At 49.7% G+C, this 23,616-nt stretch overlaps 1 protein-coding gene across 8 annotated transcripts in view; it reads left to right on the plus strand.

The window, feature by feature from the left end:
• Positions 1 to 23,616, plus strand: part of LOC122377922 (death-associated protein kinase dapk-1-like) — a 164,856-nt gene that overhangs the window by 101,157 nt on the left and 40,083 nt on the right. For 4 of the 8 annotated variants that reach the window (XM_043358524.1, XM_043358522.1, XM_043358523.1 and 1 more), the window contains exons 9-13: positions 245 to 412; positions 14,361 to 14,471; positions 19,249 to 19,446; positions 20,730 to 20,828; positions 21,806 to 21,904. In XM_043358524.1, the coding sequence (XP_043214459.1) occupies positions 245 to 412; positions 14,361 to 14,471; positions 19,249 to 19,446; positions 20,730 to 20,828; positions 21,806 to 21,904 (675 nt within the window). The remainder of the gene's footprint in view (positions 1 to 244; positions 413 to 14,360; positions 14,472 to 19,248; positions 19,447 to 20,729; positions 20,829 to 21,805; positions 21,905 to 23,616) is intronic. The other 4 variants (XM_043358529.1, XM_043358526.1, XM_043358530.1 and 1 more) reach the window with 1 other exon arrangement.

Consider the following 23,616-nt stretch of genomic DNA (forward strand, 5'->3'; position numbering starts at 1 on the left):
TGCGTGTATTTCGGTGATGTAGTGCAAAAAAAGTAGTTATATATGTTAACATGACAAGCCTTATAAAGTACACTTTATACATGTTCTATTTTAGATCGATTTTCCTCTCCATCTTCCCAACGTTCATCCTCGACTCAAACCGATTAGCAGCATCTGCGTTCGCACCAACTCTTTCCCACAGCTGTGTGTTATGTGTCTGTGTGTCTCTGTCCGTGTGTGACCCGCTCCGTCACTCTGTCCCCAGCACTCGCTGCGAGTGGTGTCGCTCTGTAACCGGCTGTCGCGCAGCGCCAAGCTCCGCAGTCGCAGTCAGAGTATGGAGATGCTGGACGAGAGGGCCGAGCAGCCGGAGCAGCCGCCGACCGCTTCATCAACGCCAGCCATCAACGACCTGGCAGTGGCCGCATATCAGGTCAGTCTGAGTCATAAAAACACAGATACCTCGCCTACCAGGTCAGCCGAGTCGTGGGACGCAGATACACCTGCTCACACGCGGAGGACGCAGACACACAGAGGGAGCCGGTCAGTAGGGTTTGAAGTTGGTAGACCCTTGAAAAACTCGAGTCCACCATTGAACGTTCTGGCTTTCAAATTTTAAACTTTCCCGGAATAAAGTCACTGTGCTACCCAGTACCAGAATCCAAACTGCGCGCAATCAGTTCTCGTGAAGAAGCATCACCTCATTCGGCGCTCTGTGGGCGCTCCCAGATGAGATCGGTCTGAGTGGTGGGCCGTGTTTGCCCTCTCGCCGCTGTGCCGTCGGGAACGGTCGAGCCGTCTGACCTGAAATCACGGTCTGCCGCCCCGGGGGAGGTACCGGTCGCGGTCAGGTCAGTAGAGCGCGCCGCGAGCTGGGGCCGAGAAGTCAGCGGTATACCGCCGGATGTTGGTGGGTGTGCTGACTGCCGCCGCCGACACCAACACAGCGCCGCAGCGGCCGACGGAAGTTAGGCAACTCGGCGTGAGTCAGCCGGAAAGACTCAATCGCCAGTCAGAGTACCATATGTCTGTCATTAACCCCGAAAACCACTCACTGGACTATGATCAGCGAGCGAGCATTCACAGATCAAAAGGTCAGCCATCGCAAATTGGCTGCTGCAATCCCTAGCAGCGTAGGTGTGTGGGAGCTCTCCCGGCGGACAAAAAACTCTGATTTCTTCAGAAATTCTTTCACCATCCTGGAAACAATAAACCGTCTTTTGTGTTCCTCACTCGACGAGCCGCACGCCATCTAAGGTAGAACACAATGCACCTACACCGCGTCAGAGCGGTGCGCTGCAGTGCCTTCTCGGGAATCGTTTCCGTATCATTTCCGGTGGTCTCTCCCGACCGGAAAGACATGCTGTAGCGCGACACCCACTCGATAGTGGGGCCTCTGGCTCCGGCACTGTCCTGTCTGGGAGGATATAGACCGGTAATGAGCGCCGTATCTCCGGAGGAAATCCCTTGGTCGGCCAGAGCGGGATGCAGGAGCGAGGATAAGAGCGGGGATAGATGTCGCCGGAAAGGGTGGGAGAGGAGGTACCTACCGTGCGTAGAGGTTAAGTCGCAGTTCAGCGCACGAACGTTCAGAGTCATATCATTGTGCTAAGCATGTGATAACGTGTTTAATCACAAAGGCTTATTTTTCTCAGGCATTGTGTATTACCAAAAATGATCATATAAAAAGATGCGCCCCAAAAAGAATTGTCCCTTGAAGCGTCCGGCTGCACTTGTGAGGCACTAAAGTGACGCTGCATTTAACTAGGGATGTGTTGTGCACTATGGGTGCACTACTGTTGACGCAATTCTTCCTCATCCCAGAGATCGATCTTAGGCGCATACCAATTATAAATACACATGTGACGGCTCTGTGCTGAGTACATGGGCTTTGTTTTCCCAGAACCCCATGGACGAAGACGATCTCTCTGCGCTGGAAGAAGCTGCGGCGTATCCACTAGCTCCTGAAGCATCGTTTGGCACCTCTCCTTCCATTGATGTCGTAGGCGTTACTTTTAAACTGTTGTCTTCTCCGTATCTTGAGTCAACTGTTGTGACGGATGACCCAAAGTTTGGCGCGCCGGTCGATGCAGCCCCGGCTGTTTGTGCTCGTGCAGAGTCCAGCGTCGACCCCCGGCTGGGTGAGGCCGAAATAAGGCAACAAATTGGCCACCAGGGTGCCGTGCAGGATATTGACACCTTGATGAGTTTACAGCCGGGCGATCCGAGCCGGCGCGCCGGTGAGACACTGGAGATTGGATTACCGGCTGAGGAGAAACAAGTGAAACATCAGGAGGTGGCCTCGACCGAGGACACTGTGGCTGGTGTACAATGCCAAAGGACAGATGGCGCTGTAGAAAGCCGAACAGAACATAAATCTGAACATTCTCCTCCTACACTTGGGAATGAAGATAAAAACGTCGATCCTGAATGCACACCAACTGTTAAAGAGCACGAAGTTCCTTCCATTGGGGGAGAGGGTATGGACAACTTAGCAGCACCAGTTATGGATACAAAAGAAGCTCGTGTAGAGGCGTTGGAAGATGAATCTGTGACATCAGGAGACGTGACGACCCGGCCGGTTTCCGCTAGCGACGGGCCTGAGAAACTTCCGCTCTCTGAACTTCACACTGATAATGAAGCGCCCGCAACCGCTGACACAAATAACCAGCTGGGACAATCTAGCCCCTTGTTTGATGAGTCTCTAGTAAAGACAAACAGCGCACAATGTGAGAAAAGTGGGGACATTCTGACTCACCAAAAACAACAAAATGAAGGATCGACGGTCGGTGGACCCAGCACAGATTCTTCAACGATAAATGCTTGCGGACAAAACGATCAATGTGAAGGTTTGCTTAACTCGGCAAAACTGATTGAGAACAAGCCAGGGAGTTTGGTGGTCCCCAGCATGCCAACATCCCTGGGAGGAGACAGTATTGAATATCCGAGTAAATTGAAGGTTGATGCGTCTCCCCATTTGCACAATGAAGCAATTATGGATGCGCCGTCCTCCGGTATGTCATCACAGTCGACCCACGCTGAAGCTATTGTTGGAGAGTCGGAACAATTAACCGAGCAGGAGCTGCATCGGAATCGTTCAGCTCCGCCTCTCCGAGAGCCGGTGTTTATTTCCAGCGCTACTGATGGCTGGAATGAATCGATACTAGCTGCCGACTACGCCAATTTGGCAGGTGACTTCGATGATACAGTAGTCAAAGAATCTGCCGGGCTGAACTTTTCAGTAGCGGGCACTTCTCCCGCTCCAGTGGAAAAGAATGTTCAAGATGAAATGCCGGACAGTTCGGACGGCACGACACCGCCTGGCCTCGATGAAATAGCCGACGTACTATTACGCCCCCGTCAGCCGTCAAACACTCCTCTGCCAGGGCAGCTGTCTAACACATTGGAATCGATTCACAATCAAGAGACTGGATCAGATCACCTAAATGACTTTCCATCAACCAAAAAAGAGCAAGATTCATCAAAGATGCAAATGAAACAGCAATCAAATGCGTGCTCAGCGGAGCTTTCCCAAACTGATCCGAATTCCAATCGGGTGTCCAGCCTGCTAGAGACAGAGCCTAAGGCAGGAGAATTGGCTGAGATTCCTCTGAAAATGAATGAGCTACCAAATGTTCGATCAGACCCACAAGCTGCACCTGAACTACTCGACGCGAATGGCTCGTCCACGCTCTCAAAAGGCTTGGACGAACGATGTTCCGAAACGGCCATTTCGGAAGACAAGATGGAGTCAGCGACGTCGTCCTCGATTGTGTCTCGACCTCGTGCCCAAATCGTTCCGCCCGAGTTGCCGGCCTCCGATGGGGTGTACCGCCCTGCTGAACCACTGAATTCTTCCAGTGCATCAGCTGAACCTGCTAACCTGTCCGCCGATGCTGCCTCAGGCCAGCAACAGAACCCTTCCACCCCATCCCAGGTGGAACAGACCTCTTCAGCTACTCCCACGCAGGCTCAGATGTTATTCATGTTCAAGGTCAGCGGGGACGTTCGGCATCTCTATCGAAAGGACTGATTCCATTGACCTTTTTGTAGGTCAGTGAGTTATAAAAGCAATAACTTTCTCCCCAATTCACTTCGTTTAAAAATGAAGACACATTTATTTCTTCACACACACACACACACACACACACAAAAGAATCACTTGAAACTAATTCACTTCTTCGCTATTCACCACTCCAGCAGGCGCTGTAGTTATATGGCTAAAATGCTGTTATATATAAAATGCTGTTATATGCCATTATAGTAGCATTTTATGATCGATACAGGCGACAAACTTATCTTCTTTACCAAATAAAACTATCGCTGAAAAACTTCAGTATCCGGATTCGAGTCTAAAGTTGATTTCGCGAATCAATTAGTGGAAGCTTATCGCTTATTCTCTACTTATAAATCCATCTTTGCACTCTCGGCGTTTAACTCCGTCTGAATATATATCCAAAGAAACTCCAAACTTTTGCATCCCCAGCGGCTTTTCCGCGTATGATGTGACTGTTTGCTGAATACCTGATTGTCAGGATGAATTCCTGAAAAAGGATGTGTATACATATAAGAAGCGGTTCCCTGAATTCGAACTTTTCTTGCAGGTCCCTAGGCCACATCTGGTGGAAGCTCGAACTGAAAGCGCAAAGTCAGAATTAGTTTCCCTTTGGAAAGCGGACTTGGTTCATGTAATATGTGAAAAGTGCATTGCTTTACATATAATGGTTCGATCGGCCATTAAAACGCACTTAACTCGTATCTATAGTGATATTTTTGTAGACTTCTTAGTTCTCACGATCTCGAGATCTGAGCTAAAAAAACATAGCGGTCATTAAATTGAATTATTCATTATTATACAGTGGTATCATGGTGATATGTTTAAAAAAAAAATGACTTTCGCTACAAGCATAATATCTTTAGCTACATTCGTGATGCCGTTCATTCAAAATAGCCTGCCTTCGAGTTCGGAATATCAATTCGAAATAGCATACCGGTAAATTATATGTGTACATAGCAAGTATGAAAGTAATCGTAGCACTGTTGAGGCAAATGATAAGATGCATCAGCATTACGCAATGCCTCACGCAACGCATCACCACTAAAATATTGCATGCCAATTGTCATCATTTCTCGGCCAAAGACTTGCACTATGGAAGAACAGCTGCATATTCAACACCGAGGCCGTTACAACACTACAGCTGACGACATGCAACAGGCGGATATCAGTTCCTGCCTTTGACAGTTCAGAGCACTTTTCGTTGTATTATGGACAGCTACTCACTCATTGCTACCTGTATCCACCATCGCTGTTATTTTTAGATGGGTTTGAACTTGACCCAAATTTTCTGTCGAAGTTTCTTCTTCCACATTTGTAGTTGACTGCAGAGCTGATGTTCTCTTCCTCCAAGATGCCTGTGTTTTGCTTCTAAGGTATTTTCCAGTTCAAGGAACCGTAACATCTAAAGGAAGATACGAGGAGATGCTATATTGGCACGGTGTCGTTCTACATTAGGTGCGGTGTAGCTCTCGTTTCCGCTGTAAAATCCTGCTGGTTGACTGCTAGTATACCGTATGGAGCTTTTGTTTAGGTGTCAGTGTGATCCAGCCGATGATCGAGCCTTGACTGAAGAATACAGAGGCCCAACAGATATCCTGGTATGTTATAACATTCATTGGAGACGGCCTGAAAGACTGGTCGTGTGCAACGTTCTCAACTAAAAAGTGAAACGTGCGCGGCTGTGTTGAACTAATGCTTGCATGACTTGGTCGCCAAGAGGCATGACACAAATAAATTGTATTCGGTGAACTTATATGCTAAATATAAAACGCCTCACTGATTGCTGTGACGTCTATTGCCGAATCGCAATCAGCCTTGACCGTCTTTGTATGTGATGGTCATCCGGCTCAGTGTCAAGGCCGTACCGCTCTTAACTGTCTACTCAGCTGCAGCCATTTGTAACTTGCTGCGCTATATATTGGCTCTGATTCCTTGATTGAAACTTCGAACTGATACGCTTCAATAAATTATGCAATATGCATGGCACGGTGAACGTCGCTGTAGCTAAAAGTTTCGAACGTTACTCGTATTCTTTGAACTTACCCCATTGTTTGTACTGCCGTGTCGCTAAATCTTTATCTCGCGCTGGGCGAGAGCAGCAGCGTCTTATCGATCACAACATGCAACTCTTTCCCGATAGGATCAAATTGTACCACCGAGGCAATAATGCTTTCTTTGAAGTATCTATGATTGTATTTCATGTTTTTAAATGAACGGTGTGCTTGAAAACTGTGCCAAATGAAACTGTACTGGGCAGCTGATGATGTTCTCATCCAAAAACCCTGCTTCTCTATCACTAGAATGGAAAACGAAAAGAATGTCTGTCATCTGTCTGTGGGCTTGTTTTGCGTGACCTGTCTCATCGGTAATTCGCCTACATCCCGCTTTGTTTTTAAATACACAGGAGTTTTAATTGAGCTGACTTTCAGACTTATGCTAAGGCTTTAAAAAGCTCCTATGAGTGTTACGTTGGCGGCTGGCTCAGGAAAAGATAAAAATAAGGTTTTATATTTTCGTTTGTTAAGCAAGCACTTAGCCATTTTTCCGAGCGTTGCATTTACTTTGCAGCTCGATAAATAACAGGGCCTAGATCTAAGGCCAGGCAACATACCCTGGCCGAAACTCTGGGCAGCAGATATCCAGCAAAAGAAATATTCAAGGGTGAACACGTTTTTATGGCACTGTTTAATTCGCCGGCCCGATACAACCGAACCGATTGCAGAATTCATATTTTTACCAATAGTACATACCTATACAAATTGTCTGCATTTTGAAGATTGATATTTTAAAATTCAACGTCACTTTTCATAATTATAAACCATAAACTATGCACTATACGGTACCAGCCTCGATCAGAACTCCGTGCGAATTGCGAACGGGGAGGGGTCGGCTGCGAGCCCGGGGTGGATGGCGCTGTGAGCGGCGCGGCGGTGGCAGAACCACTAGTTCTGGGTCCGACCGCTCGGGTCGCTGTCGGCGGTCGCCGTGGGGCTGGACCGTCGAGGCCGACGTATCGGGCGGGGAGTGTGCGAGTGAGAGAGGCGCGGAACGGAGGCAGGCCGACGGCTGCGTCGAGCACCGGCGGCGAGGGACGGAGAGATGGCCCGCAGCAGCAGGTCCTCCCATAGGGTGAGATATCGGGACGAGGGGTGCTCGGGAGACTGTTCAGGTGGATATCAATGCATAGGTAGGTATTTAGGTGCTTTGCATTTTGTGGAATGCTTTAATTTTACCAGGACTGAGAACTGGCCAGTGTCACGCCCAGTTTCTTGAGTTGATTTGACAAATTGCAAAGCTGTAAATTGTTGTAAATGTAAAAAGATGTTACCTGAGTTCTGAAGTAAGAACGAGAATATGTATGGTTATTGGTTATAGACAGTGATCTCCAGTGTGAGCACTTAGAATCGAGAGGCATGGGGACATACAAGGATCACCGATGGCAAACCACAGACGGTCTTGGTTGGGCTGCCCGAGACTGGTGTGGGAGGGGAAAATGATCGGTCTGATTGGGTCACTCGTGTAGTATGATCGTGCGTGGTCCTTGAGGGACCACCTTCTGTCCCGGTCAGGTCGTCCGTTGTGCACCGTTCTCGACACGGGTAGTCTGTCATTGGCTCTCATCTGCCGGCTCGAGTGGGCCCAGAGGGTAGCAGTCAGGCCATGAACGTGACTTCCACAATCGGCACCAATGGAGCAGGGCGGTCGTCGGCCGTCGCTCTGGGAGAGTGACAAGGCGTGCTGAGCGTATCGAAACCGTGGGAGAGTGGCGATGACAGGTCACAGACAAAGCGAGAGACTTGTTCATCCTTCACCGTTCAGTATTTGTTGTCTGCGTTCACTGTTCACTGTTCAGTGTTCACTGTTCAGTGTTCAGTGTGTGCCGTTCATTGTTCAGCGTTCTATAGGTATGTACGACACCTATGTTCACTGTTAAGTGTTCAGTATCCAGTGCTCCATATTCGTTGTTAATTTTTCGTCGCTGGACAGACCTTACAGCACGGCCCGGAGCGACCCTGACCACTACTGCGCCGCCGACGGCAGAGAAAAGGGTCGACGGTGGAACAGGCTAAAATGAGCGCGATTATTCACATTGCTGGCCTCGTTTGTATGCACGGGAGAGATAATTGAGGCAGTAAATCTTCTGAAGGGAGTCACTTTCAATTTTTAAATTTACTAAAAATACAGGTTACAACGCTGGTGGATTTATCTTGAAAATTAAAGCAAAAGGCTGTAAATTCAGGGTAATTGAAGCGTGATGCACCAATAACAATTACACTTTAGAACTAACTACGCCCGCTATTGTGGTAGCCGTATGCATATAACCTCACTATTTGTTTAAATGTTGATAGGTACCCTTAAAAATCGTCAAATGATTGCATAGATCATCAGCAACCGACCTGCAACATTACTGGTACAGAAAAAATATGCTCAACCGTTTCTCAGTGCAGTGATTGAGAAAAAAGTTATCTCGTGAACGGCAGCGTATCGTGAGTTTCAGCAGTTCTAATTAGTTTTCTCCAACTCCAGCAGCCGCCCAATCATTAACCGTGTTTACATAGGGTTCCCTTAATCTTCCCCTATTTGTCTCTTAAATGTCCCTTATAAAGGAATCCTCTGTCTCCTTTACCTCGCTTCACTACAAATATGGCGCAACTAAGTCATTCTAGAAGCAGTTTGCAATTGTTGCTTACCTTTAGGGCTCTCCCAAATAGCTTCCAGACTAGACACTGAGGTAAAAGTGATAGCACATGAAAGCTCAAAGCAAGAAAAATTAGAAAACTATCTGGCATTTAACATACTTTAAACGGCTGAGCTATTATTCAAGTAGGTGTGATCACATCCACGGCAATATCAGAACACCGCACCTGTCGAATTTCCGCCTTGAATTCAATTTCTGCCGTTTATGCGTTAATGCCACTTAAAAATCCTCAGTCGGCGCACGTGCGCTTGTCGAGTCGGGGACCACCAGTCGGACGATTCGGAACTGCCGGCCAATCAGCACGCCGCTTTTGTGATGTGATAGTTTGAGAACCACTGGATATGGTAGCGTAGCAGCTTTTGGAAAGGCGCTACGCTACCAAATCCTCCCCTATTTGTCGCTTAAAGAGGGAATTGAAGGGCAGGATAAAATTACTTCAAAATATGAATTGTTGAATTTCGAGTATTAAATAAGCCCAATTTATATTGTTTACAGCATAAACGATGCTTAGTATGCTTCTAACAACAATAGCGTCCATAGCAACGTTACACGCGAGCGCTATGATGCCTAAAATTCGATCTGAAAATAGGGGAGAAATAGGGGAAGATTAAGGGAACCCTATGTAAACACGACTATTGTCAGTTTTCTCACGGGCAGAGTTACGTCGTTTTCTCACGGGCAGAGTTTCGTCAGTCGCTGGTGATCATCGTGTGGCGAGTTTTTGTCGTTCGCCGCTCGCCGTGGGACTGCTGTGCGGTGACGGAATGACGGACTCGTGTGCGGCCTGTCCGTCAGACGGCCGCTGATCACAGGTGGTGCTGCTACCCACCTGAGTGGGGCCTGGCTACACCTGTTGCCGCTCATGGCTGACTGACGGCCATTGCCGCTCGATAGCTCCAAAGTCCTAGCTGTAATCGGAGACGGAAAGTGGAGGGGTTATTGAAAAACTATGAGATAAGATCACTGCGGTCAGACGACGGTTCTGGTGAACATCTGCTCAGAAGTATCTTGTATCAAGTGCTGCGTAGGCGATCTCTGCATTGAAAGGCAGCGGACAGCCTTCGGCAGATGACCGCGAGCGGATTACACTTTTTGTGTCAGCTCAGGCATCCATCAGCGGTTCAGAATCCTGCCACAGGTATTTTCTAGTGAACGCAGAGACCACCACGCAGGCAATCATCGAGCGCCGGTTTGCGGCTGTCAGCCTCCGGTAGGCTGAGCTCAGGCTACCATGATTCTCCGAAAGTTTGATATCACTAACGGTTTGCTGCCACACACTGGCGGTCGGAGAATGTTCCACCGCCGCGCACACCACGGAAACGCTCGGCTTGCTCTGCGGACGGCGGACGGACCCGCTCGCCTCTGCGACTGCCCGGAACACTGACACAGACGGAGTCTCCAGATACATATTACCCGGCCTCCACCGTCACAACCACCGCCCGCCTGACATGAATGAGATTTGCCCGAGTGGCTGCCGACTTCGCTTTGGAGCAGCTGCCCCGCGGCTGACACCAAAGGCTGGGTCTGCGAAATGCCACGAACTAAACGTGGCAGCCGTCAGCCGTATGTGAAATGATGAAACCAAGTGATCTCATTCACGATCATGAAGTGCAATGAGCGCTCATCACCACGCATTTATGAGTATTTCTAGCACTTCCCTGTACGTCACTCTCTGATGAAACCAATTTGACAGTAAAAGTTCTAGCTTCCTCTCCCCAGTCACCATCACGCCAGTGTCTGCGGATGGAGTATTTTCAGACCACTCTACTGTAGTCATGGTGCTAAATGTTTCACTTCACTGCTCGTGGCGGTGTGTCGTTCCGGTGCTGTCTGGGATCCACCTGAGACTCGGCACGTGTCGTGTGCCCCAAGAGGATGTAACGAACGGGGATGGGCGCCAGACACCTCGACGGCAGACAGACATACATCAGACATTCAGACCAACAGACAGACAGATAGAGATAGGGCAGGTGGATAGACCTACATAGAGACAGAAGATATGGACATTGGGCAATGAAGATATAAGAAGACATGCAAAGACAGGCACACATATAAGCAGACAGACAGACAGACAGACAGGAAGACAGTTGCTCCCTTTCCTATGCCATCTGTCTGTTGATTCGAGTTACCTGCTGGCCTCTGCGCAGTCCGGCGTCAGCCTTCCCGGGGTTATATCCCATGGGATGACCTGAGGAAGACTCACTGATCCGTACAGACAGGTTCCGTTCTATAGACTATTACGCGTCATTGCGGTAAGCCGACGCGACGACGTGTAAGCACACACAACATAGGACGTGTCTCTGCTCCGCCCCGTGGAGAACCTGACCTTCCTGATAACCTGAGGATCACGGAACGGCACGTACCGCCACGGCTCACGACACATAGCTGATCAGTGCTGGAGCATCACCGTCCGTGACCCCCAGACATACCCTGGGGGCACGCACTCAGCGGTCCACCCAAGTGCGCAGCACCGCGCATTCAGCGCATTACTTGTCGGAAATGTCGCACCTCTTTGGCGTTAGGAACACGCCTGGGAGCACGCCCGCGGCACGTCCCGCGTCCTGTGTTTACCAGAGCCACGGTTATTGTGCGCAGTGTGATGGTGGGGTGGGACAGAGGGACTTTTTTTTGCGGCACAAAGAGTGACCACCGACCACAGTGACCAGCTCCCGCGATGGAAGCAAGGTCTGGGGCGATAAGCGGTCTGGCGAGGGCGAGATGCTCAAGCCCAGTGGTTGACAGGAAGCGATTACGTATGTACGTAAATCAGGTCATCATGCTCATGAATTTCGATCCTGAATTTTAATTAAACTACCACTAAATCATGAAATCACATGTTGGGCTCCATTTCCCAGGCCTCAGTAAAAGCTAAGTGTAGACAGGTAGGTAGTGAAGCACAGTGGAGGGCAGATACGCCCACCCAATTGAGCAGAAAGCGCTGGCATGGCGCGGCTGTGCGCTGCAGCTATACCTACTCGGAGTGCATCTGCTCACCAGAACTAGCGAGGAAACTGCAGTCACCAGGCCTCTGCATCAGCATTCGGCTTTTCCGTAACGAGTCCGTTATGAAGCTTTATTCTGTTTGAAAATGTGTGGCTGTTTCAGATACGATAGATAATTTTTCTTTGGGGTCGAAACCTTACAGAAGTAACTTTTACGGCTCTTGGCTCGCCTTCTAGAAGCCTTACCAAAGACGACAGCGTCCTTCGCTGCACAAGAGCGTTCTGTGCACGAAAACACACAGACACACATACCTACAGACACAGGGGCGCGATTCGTGCCAGTTGCAGTGCCACAGACGGGCGGCGCCGCCCGGCCCGTCACGGTCGTCATTCTCTGGAATGTCACGGCGACACGCGGCGTATCGTCGTCACGGTAGACGTCACGTCACGGGCCACCGTCACGGCCCAGCGCCGCGCTGTCCGTGCTCGCCGGACATGAACGTCCCAGCCATCGCGTAATTGGCGCCATGGCCGGCGCAGCAGCGGCATAGACGGCGCAGCGGAGGCAGAAGTGGCGCACGGCAGACCACCCTGAGGGCGACTCTGGGCTCACGGCGTGTGATTCGGGGTTGTATCGTGACAGCCTCTGGGCCCGTGTTCAATCGCTGAAACCCACACAATGACAGCGCAGGTACCGACGCACCTGGGAAGAGACGGTGCCAGAACGGTGAAATATGGGACGGCAAACACCTGAGGACCGTCGGCCTCACGTCAACCTGCAGCCGCTAACACCTGAGAACCGATAACGCTGGGTCTTGCCTGTGCTGACATGGACGCCCTGAGTGGCTAGGCATGTTGTTCGTTCTAACATGATAACGAAATACATGCATGCAGGTCGTCTATCGACCCATATCTCCACTTGGCCATTAGGCGCCAGGTCACATCGGTCCTTGGAGCCTCATTTAGACTGGAGTTTCAAGCGCTGACCGTCGCCCGGCCGGGAAATTCATCGCGCTATTTTCCGTTCTTCTTCCGGTGATTATTTCCAGAGTAGCGGGACTGGCGGCGGCATCAGCCGCCTGAATTAAAACCGAACCGTCGCCGCCGCGCAGTGTGAGAACGCTAACCCCGCCGGATAGCGGCCGGGCTCAGCCGGAGCCGAGAATGCCGTCACATAAATGGTCAATGGCTGCGCCGCTCCGCCGGCTTCAGATCAGACTGCCTGGGTTGGAGATCCGGGCACACGCAGCACGCAGCTCGGCTGCAGCAGCTCGCCGCTGTCTCCCGATTTAGCCGCTCCTGCAGACGCCGGAATCAGAGGAGCTCACCGGTCCCCGCACCGTCTCGGATGGGTGGGGTTGGAGCAGCTGCGAGCGGCGCTGGACCACGGGATGGGATTGCTGCAGCTGCCGCTGTCTCACGCTCCTTCCAGCTGGGGCAGTAGTCTACCGGGCTTCCCACCATGGACACAAACAAGACGGCGTGTTTGTTTGGGTTCAGGTCAAACATTAAACGTTTAACCTAAACACGGGACCTTTCTCGATTGCGGAAGCTACAGTGTCGGCAAAGATTGTCGATTTAAGCCACTCGAGCCAGTTTCAGCGAAATGTCTTATCAAGATTCTTGCTGATGTCATCCTCAAAGATAACTGGAAGTGATCGATCCTCTGCGACACTGTCAATTTCATTGCATAATTCTCGTCGTAACACGTCCGCTCCTCTGTTCCGTTTCACCATCGACCTGCGACCTGCATCGGTTGCATGGCGCCCCGGGCCGTGAGTCGATGGCAGCCCGTCCCGTGCATGGTCCATGGGTGTCACGGCTGACACCCGTTCCGTGATAAATGGCTGTTGGACGCGACACACGGCACCTGGGCCGTTCCCGCCGGTGCCGGAAGGTCAGCTGAGTGGGGCCCATAGAGCGGAACCCATCGAGCAGGCAACCCACCGGGCGGGTGACCCACTGAGCAACCCATTGAGTGGAACCCATGGAACGGGCGACCCATCGAGCGACCCACCGACCAGCCCTTTACTAAGAAACGGCAGGATGTGTGTCCATAAAGACGTTTGGTGGGGTGGCATGGGGCAAGATGCGACCGTGCAGACCGTGACAGACAGCCAGCGTTGGACAGGGCAGTGTGTGGAAGATGAATTGCTGAGTTCATATCACGAAGGAAATGGGACAGATGCAGGAAGAATGTCAGAGATATGTGCAAAGGTGCAGGGAAAGGGACGATGATAAAAACAGATGAAATGATAAGAGGATGAGAAGTGCAGAGGGTGGGGCACGGCGCTGGACCTGGCATGTGTTTTCCCATGAGTAACACATTACCGGCAATATGGGTTATTGCAGTCACCCGCAATGACAATCGTCCGTTCTATATTGTCACCTCCAGCGCTCAATACGGAGCAATTCGGGTCCGCTGAGCACAGGGACATTGGACAAAGCGATATCCGAGAGTATTAGCATTAAAAAAATTGTACAATGGATATTGTACGACTTTTGCACCAAGTTGCATTGCACCAACTTTCACGATTCCTCGTAATCCATGGCACTCGTATAATTCATGCAAATTATATGAGTTCAGTAGCAGAAATAGCTTTAAGTAGCACAACTGGCGTGTGCTTTACCCCTTTTCCGTAAATTTTGATTTGTGAGCTTATTTATCGATATTTTTCCGCAGGATGAGAATTTCGTGGTGTCGGCGCTGTTCTGCGCCGCCGAGGAGGGCAACGTCTCCGGCATCAAGGAGCTCTTCTCCATGGCCAAAATCGACCCCAACGTCGCCAACAAGGTGAGTCCGACAGCGGCGATATCGCGCAAATCCCTCTTCCTTTCTTTCCCGCTCTTTGTGATGGGTGTCGTCGTCCTGACGACGGCGTTCGCTTAGATGCATTTAGCATTACGTAAGAGTCGTCTGATCATTATGTGATATGATCTGATGTACACATCAATATCGTTTTGTGATGTGTAGGTAGATAGACGTTAGCGAAAAGTCTCTTAATGTGTGTATATGAGAAAATATGATCAACGCAGAGCCTTTGCTATTTTTATCCTAGCTTTGGCCTGCTACTGTCTATTGAGCGCGAACAAAATCTACGAGACATTGTACGAACGTATGTACAATGCCACGGCCTCTGATAACAACCATACTCGCCGTTTCGCTGACCGATCCATTGCTTTGGATGAGCTTTCGTTGTTTGTGAGTGACGTGCAAACAGCGAATCATATGCAATTCAAACTGCTCTTTTAAATATATCCCGTTTGAAGAAGTCAAGCTCGTTTAGAAGGAAAGTACGTGAAAATAATGTTTTGTAATGAATAGCACAAACAGTGCGCCGAGAGGCACGTGCACGCAGCAGCAACGCAAAGTATGCTACGCCAAGCGCCCAGCGTGCAGGAAGCATTTGAGAATCCGTAAATGTCAAGGCAGATCAACTTATGTGAATTCGCGCACTCGAATATGTTCCATTGTTTGTGAATTACAGGTTCAAACGAGCGAGCTTAAACACTGAATATGAAAAAACATTTTTGTCTTGGTCATTGTCTTACCTATTATATTTTAATCAAAACAATATTTTTGCACACCAACAAAATAAATGTTTCCAGCTCTTGAAGCATAATAAGAAAACGGCCGGGCTCACTCTTTACCGACCCTACCCAAAGTCAAATACCTATTTACATTCGCCCAAGCCAGCATTTAACTTATACAGGAAGTCGATTCATTCAGGTGCTGGTGAACTTACCTTCTTGACTCTTGAGTTCGTATTTCATGCTCTGAATTATTGATAAAGTTCTGATGCATACCGAGAAGAGGTGGCAGGACGACTGGGTTCACATTTACCCTCGAATATAACCGCTAACTGTTCCAGCTTACAAAGTTTGGTGGCATGACGTCTGAACTTTCTGGAGGTCATGCAGCGGCTGCATGAAGTTATGCTGTATGTAAAGGTCGCGCCCATTGCAGTGCGACAGTATTTCAAACTGACGCTCTCCTGTGTATTCTGGAGTTTCCGTGCTGCGGTTCTATTCAGCAAATGGCGTCACGGCGTCAGCAGTGCTGTCCAAAAGGATTTGAATTTTATTTTCGTTCGTTCATTTGGCACAATTGATCGCTCGCATCATTTCTTTTTCGGCCATTTGCCCAGTAACCCGGCTGTGCTATCCCAATGGCGTTCTCCAGCGTTGATAGAACGCGGCAATCCCTTAGCTGGATCGCACCAGTGTCTACGGCTATCTCCTCTGAACAGTGCCGCAGCCGGTGACCGTGAAACGTCCGAGAACACTCCCCTTGGCCAGCAGATAGCGACAGAAGTCGCCAACGACCGAGCTGTATCGCAGAGCGCGGCCCGACCAGCTGGGTGTTACCGTTCCGCAGCGCTGCCACGGCAGTTTTGCAGAGCCGTGGGGGCGCTAAGGAGTCCCCAGAGTAGGTGATTCCCGTGATGGAAGCGCTCGGGCCGTGGTTTTGTGCCGTATAGTGGCTGCTTTAGTCGAAGACAGTCACGTTATGCTAAATAGCGGTGAAGGCGGTGAGGTGTTCGCTCCAGTAAATGCAGAAGGACTGTGTGTTTGCGTTTTGAAGATGTTCCACACGAAACACTGAACTGTGTTTTCAGTGAAACTACCTCCGAGTTAACTCCGTGCTCCAACTGATTTATGTTCCTTTTCACTCTGCGAGAGCGTGATACAGCCTCAAAAACACCCACGAGACCATTACTCATCATTTTCTCGGAGCTCTTCCAAACTATCATCAGCTCCCTAACGTCGTGTTACTGCTCTGCGAGTGCCATCAGTCTTCAGCTGTCTGATAGCGTGTATCTCCGGGTCCGTCCTCACTCCATCTATGTATGTATGTGCAGGAAATTGTACGGAGAGAAGGATGGCCGCGATCCGCCCTGTCCTCCGCCCCCCCCCCCCCCCTCCCTCCCCACCATTCGCCCACCATACCTCCAGCCCGCGGCCGACGCGACGGCGTTCCCTCGTACACACATCCACGTCAGAGGCTGTGATGAACGAACGTCTGCCAGTCGAGTTTTCTTTGATGGCGCCCCAGGTGATGGATGTGCAGCAGAAAATGGGCCGTTCACGCCCGCGCCGTCACCGACACACCGCAAATAAGCCCAATAACGTCACCTCCTGAAGATATTACCAGGGTTCCTGGGGTGGTTTTTGTGTGATCCAATCAGCCCTGATGAGTTTTGAGCTTATGTGATAGTATAGCGTAACCAGAATTCCTATTCGCTGGGATATTGAAAACTGTTCTTTATTTTTTATCGGAATAGATTGATGGAGCAGCTCAAAGTATTACAGACACTGGAATTTCAATACACGATTCAAATTGAAGCTTGTAACCATCCGAGAGCCGTTCAGGTTATAAGGCCGTGCTGCTGTCCGGTGGAGGACCTGTTGCCGGGCTGTGTGAATGTTAAATGCATGCAAATTGCATACGGCATTTCCGCCTGGTGACATCGTTGTCATTCCTTGGCTAACATCGTGACGTAGGTATAATGCATAGGGTTCCTAACGGTGTGCTTCGGTTCCTAGCTCGTATATGATTGATGAAACAATTCAAGGCGCTGAAAGACCAAATAACTATTAAAAATGACACCTCTTGAAGACGTTTCGTACTTCGTCAATATGAATAAATATTCAAACTGGACTTAGCTTCCGTCTGTCCAGACTGCGGTCTTTGCACTCTTCGTTCTTCAATGCTCACAGTTAGACTTCAATACATACGTTCCCGTGCTACAAGCACGAGTTGCCGCCCGCTGGACTCCCAGCTATGCTCGACTGCGGCCGTCCAAAGGGACGGGCATGGCAGTATGACTGTGAGAACGACGTCTGCCAGCGGCGGCGGCAGCGGTGAACCGCAAAGCACCGCCGGCGACGGCCACGACGCGACGTGAGAGGTCCGCAGGCGACAGCCGCTCGCTCCCCAAACTGTTACGACCGGCCGGAGACGCCGTCACCGGTCTCCTCAGAGGCCAAACTGTCGACTGAACGCGCAAACTTGTCCCACGAATACCGGCCAAGTTGGCGTTCTGCAGAAGATATAGCGCATAGGCACTGCAGCAGACGCGAGGATGTCTTGAAATGGGATATGGGTATTAAATTTACTATTTATTATAGCAAACTAGAGCCGATGCATGAGTACATTTTCAATTAATTGGCACTTTGACTTTTACGCCAGATGTCAAGCGAGCTATTGTTTGATTCGAAAACAGTATTCTTGTTCGGCGCTCTGCAGCCGTTTGGTGTATGTTTGCGGACGGAAGCGTCATCCAGACACAATGAAAACGCGCCTCACTCTGCTGTTCCGTTCTGTTTCCCGCGCTCGGTGTCGCAGCCGGTGCGGAGTGGCACCCCTCTGGCCTCTCCGGTCCGGTCGGAACTGCACCACTCACCGGGCACCGTGCACACTGCATAGTTGTGTCAACAGGCGGTGTTGGTGCCGGCTAGCTGGATCGATTACTGAACGGGGTGCGCACAAAGGAGCGACAAACACCGGCCACGCCCGCAGGGAACCGCGCGTCACGAATGAACGCTAAAAGTCAGGGTCGGTGGTTCCAGTTGTTGTACATACGTAATCATATGAAGAAATGACTTCAATGTTTCAGTGCCCTGGTCCACAGGTCACCTTGAACTGTAGGGCAACGCATACGATATATGCACATTTATGTGTATACTGGCATACATTATGCAGTTTTATGAGGTCGCTGTCAAATACGAGCACCCATAAATATCAATGTGGAGCGATTTTCATCGAGTCCAATATCAACACTGGCCATTTTCACGGCTCGATTGAGCTTTGCATCACGTGGCTGCGATATTCCGCTCCCCGCGGCAGCGTGGCCGAAAGCCGCTCGCTATAACTGAGTGTCAGCTTCTGACATTCTGTGGACCGAATCGCTGAGTTTGCAGCCGTGATTTCTCCCGCCGCGGGACAGCAATATGGGCACTGGCGTGCCGACCGAATACCAAACCGAGGCGCTTATTGTGTGGTGATCGGCCCGTAAAGAACGTCGTATGGTGGAAAATGGCCCCATCGCGATACTGTTCAAATGAAAGTGGATCGATCGAGACTCGGAGAATTGAATCTGATGTTTGGCTAAGTCTGGGTCAAGTCAAGGTCACACGAGGGTTTGATTGAGCGAGCAGGACTGCGCTATTGCCTATTATTTAGTATTTGCCTAATCCGGAGAAATAGTGCAGTGCGTGGCGTCTGGTGACTCCTCTGTCAATATTGCGTAAGCATCTGAACAAAAAGCATAACACCAAATGAGATACACGAGGCAAACTTTTGTGTAACTGCTGCTATGCAGTGACAAACTTTCAGGTCGCAATATTTCACGAAAGCTGCAGTTGTGTGGCTTTCAGTCCAAAGCTTCGCCCAAATATTATTGCTACCTTGCGGCAAAGCAAAACGACGAAATGCCTCCCGCCTACAAAGCACCTTCAGCTGACACTTTTCAGCCTTTTTTTAAATAAAACACCAACTAAACGGCCCAATGTGTCCATATGCCCCAAGGTCATCTGGTCACCTCTAACGTGGCGCCACCTGTTGGCAGCACGGCGAGACTGCACTTCACGTGGCGGCCGGTCTCGGTCAACTGGAGGTGGTGCGTGTGCTGCGTGCCAAGGGGGCTAACCTGAACCAGACGGACAGCAACGGCGACAACACGGCGTTCTGGGCGGCTCGGCACAGCCACTCGGCCGTGCTCAACTACCTGATCAAGGAGGGCGTGCACATCAACAACAGAAACAAGGTGCGTACTTACCTATAAGGGATTACAGACCTGTTTTGTCTTCAGCCCCAGTTTCTAAAAAACATCGTTTACCTTCAGACTTCTAAAAAGATTGGTACGACACAAAATGAGTGAGTGAGTGAATGAGTGAGTGAGTGAATGAGTGAGTGAGTGAGTGAGTGAGTGAGTGAGTGAGTGAGTGAGTGAGTGAGTGAGTGAGTGAGGGAGTGAGGGAGGGAGGGAGGGAGTGAGGGAGTGATTTAGGGAGGGAGGGAGGGAGGGAGGAAGAGAGAGAGAGAGGGGGGACGAGCGAGCGAGCGAGTATGTGCGCTAGTACCCGCTCATTAGACGTACAGCGAAAACATTGTCGCTAAGTACGCGAGCAGTCTGACCCTAACGGCTAACCGCCCGATCACTTACCGTGCACGCATGCATCTCTCGGAAAACTCATCACGGATATTCAGCACTAGAAATTGCGCAAGCCTGGGCTCTACATGAAGGTCACTCGGTCTCTGTATATGAAGGTCACGAGCTGTCCGTTTGAGGCGAGGTGTCATATATGAGGCACATGACCTTTCCTCACGACGTAATTAACGATGCCTGACAAGCAGCCATCTCGTGGAAGTTTTCTACGTCTAAACAAATAGAGCGCGGCAGAATAGTGAACTGACACCGACAGACCTTGTCGCGTGCAGCAGCAGATGTGGTATAGTGCTAACCTACTTGCACTCTTCAGACAACATGGACGAGCGACAACATCGTCAAAGAACTTTCTCCGCAGCGTCCGTCTCGCTTCAGTTCTCCCCTTTGGACTAAAGATAGGTATAAGGTGTCACCCTCAACCAATTTTTGTCTCAGATTCTGAAAACATCCCACACTTTGTTTTGTTTTGTTGGGTTAAGCCCTTTCGGTCTGACGAGACCATTTCAGGGCCGGAAGGATGGTAGGAATTAGGGGGAGATTTTGGTCTGGGCGATCACCCTGGTGGGTCGCCGGGGCTGAGCCCGTCCAGAGGACAGGCCGACCAGCCCCCAAGCACCGGGCGTGCTCTTTATACGGGCAATCTCGCATGGGATGATATTGCCCGTCCAGCCTAGATCAGGGGAAAGAGGCGTAGAGGAGGATTTGTCTGTCCTGAGGATGTAAAACAGGGAATGGAGGCATTCCACACACCAAAAAAAAAAATACATCACCTTTCTCAATCTTAAATCTCTCTGTTTAAAAAAAAAAAACGATCGATTAATCAAAACCTATATTTTTTCTAACCTGCGCCACTGACCGTCACCTATTCTCCGTGTCGTCAGAACGGCGAGACGCCTCTGCACGTGGCCTGTCGGTACGGCCACACCGCCGTGGTACAGCTACTCTGTGAGGCGCACACTAACCTCGACATCCAGGACGACGTGAGTACACTGCCATCTGGTGGCGACCGGCTGCACTCGTGCTTCAGATCGGCCCGCCGCTGGGCACCTCGCTTTTTTGCATCGATATCCTCAGAATAGGCTTGCTGTGATCTTTGAAGGTCATTCAGTGATAGGTGGTTTAATGCATGGCATGCTCTCATGACAACTCATCTCGGTTGTATCTTTGCTTTAGCAGTGTGCTGCCGTTTTTCATAACTGAGTTGTCAGTTCATAACTACCTATAGTACCATTAGAACAATCATAGCCAAGTTTATTTTTAGCCTTTGGAGTTGTGTGACCTGTTATAGTTTTGTGTGGTCCATTCTTTTTGTTTTACTGTTCCTATTATATTTTAATATTATATTTTATATTTTATATATTATATTTTTTTTATATATTTTTATATATTATATTTTAATATTATATTTTCAGTTAATTTTATTCCAAATAGTTTTTGCATGAGTGCCTGGCTATGAGGGTATTTTTATTACGTTTATTTTGCTCGGTTTGATGTGCTTTTATTTTCTATTATCTTTGTTTGCATAGTCTCAGTGAACGGCCGATCCGTATTCCAATAATCTATCAAGCTTCAATCATCCCATGTAATTAAATGGCATCATTTTAGCTAAATAATTATACATTGTTGGACCTCAAATGAGAACAATCTCATGACTAGGCAATGAGGTGAAAAGAATGTCATGAAAGCCTAAACGCACCGGGAACATTTCACCAAACCAAAACGGTGGCGTAGAAAGTCAAAGGAACGACACCGTAAAGCCAGTCGCCATCCACATCCGCCCTGAGATTCTCAGAGCGCCATCTCAGCACCTATCCTAGATTCCTCCCTGAGCCTTCAGTGCCCACCGTGATGAACTTTAAATCCCTCCCGGCCGTTCACTGAGACCGGCTCCGTCTCTGAACGAGGCCTGGCCCGCTGACCGCCTCTGCTCACTGCGTGTGCGTGCGTGGCCGCGCAGCATGCGGAGACGGCGCTGCATATGGCCGTCTGGCATGGCTTCCCCGTGATCGCCAATCTACTCTGTCTGGCCGAGGCCAACCCGAACGTCGTCAACCTCGTGAGTATGAAGCGCTGCAGGGTGCGGGGAGGAGGGTGGGGAGCTGCGTCGATAACAGGTATGGCTGTGTCGTGTGTTGCCTGTGTGAGGAGTGGGTGAATGGGGAAGCAGGCCACGAGTCATGACTTACTGACATGTGTGTGATGTTTGCCTAACATGGGTGTCGCACTTTGGGACAGAGCTGTGTATGAGTGGGCTATCCTACCATACGGGATGAGGCTGAATGAGCTGTCCCACTGCGGGACACGGTTAAATGAGTGCGCTTTCCCACTACAGGACAGCACTGAATGAGTGAACTGTCCCACTCACCGCTGGCCGTAAATGCAGCCGAGAGCATGTTCGGGCAGCCAGTGGCACATTAATACGCCCTTGGACGTGAAATGGACAAGGTCGATGCAATCATCACCGTAAAGAGCGACGGGACGGCGCCGACTGAATAGGTCATCAGTCCGGGGACATGCACTTTATTCCGTTACCAATTTTTTATTGTAAAAAGTTAAAATATTTTTAATGCAGCCATCTACAAACTATACGACCGGCGATGAACATTTAAGTGGCTCTCTCACGCGGGCTTCGCTGCCCGTTTTCTGTTTACCGAGTAGCCAAGCTCCCACCCAGTTTGCTTACGTCGCAGTCCAGTTTATTCCAGCCCCCACCGGTATTCGTGTGGCGTCGTTTTGAGCACGCCAACGTCTCCCAATGGAACGCAGCTCTGCTCACACCGAATACCGAGTGGCTCTGGTGCACTTTAACCGGATAATGTTGTCAATAGGAGGGACACTTTCAGCACGAAAAGTGGGCGATTTCTGACCGAGGAGTGAAATCAAGTCGCATTAAATCAGCGTTTTGAACCGTGCCGAACGGTGCTTTGGAGTTTAGAGTGCCACTGATGCCAGGCTATTGCAGTGTGAACAAGCTAACTTTAATTTATAGGCTGACATTTGGTTGGCGTTTGCGGAAATGTTAATCGGCATCGACTTTTTCAGAGTGATTAGAGCGAACGGACGTGCTTGTAAATTGTAATCGTCCTTACCCTAGCACTTATGAAACAGGAAGCACTCAAGGAAATACAAGTACCTGCTTTGGACTCGGCAGTCGGCAACGAATCGAACTCAATCAAACAAACTATTCGAGTTAAAGGGACCCTCCCACCTTAACATTAGATTTGAGTTGAGATAGCCAAAATGGGGTCCCTGGCTCACAATTACCGGTTTCGGCACTCACAACATCGAGAAATGCCTTAAATCGGAAATATTGAATTTCAAAATTGCAGCATTTTGATTCAGAGGGGCTAATGCATAGGAATACCCCTCTGAATGTGTGACGTCAGCGCAGATATCTAACGATTTTTAAATGTTTGACTAAAACGTTTTGTAGCACGCGGTGGTATATGCTGCTTTGCGCGCAACAAATGCCGCACTTTCAAATAAAGTTGCTAGGAACAGCGGAGATCCCAAAAAGTAAACAAAAGTAGAAGTCTAATATCTTGAAAACCGGTGAATATTTTCCGATGAAATTTGGTAGATATTCGTTTTTGCTCTTTCTGAACCGAGCGACATCACTTTCATGCCAATTCATTAACTTTTTTGAAGGTGTGAGGGTCCCTTTAACCCTCGCCCGTAAACGGTGTTTTGCCACCTTCGCCCATGCAGGGGGAGGGGGGTTGGTGCGACCCCCCCTGGCGTTTGAAAACGGAGCGTCGTAGAGCTTAG

This window comes from Amphibalanus amphitrite, unplaced genomic scaffold, assembly GCF_019059575.1.
Source record: "Amphibalanus amphitrite isolate SeventyFive unplaced genomic scaffold, NRLGWU_Aamphi_draft 000052F_arrow, whole genome shotgun sequence".
Taxonomy (NCBI): domain Eukaryota; kingdom Metazoa; phylum Arthropoda; class Thecostraca; order Balanomorpha; family Balanidae; genus Amphibalanus; species Amphibalanus amphitrite.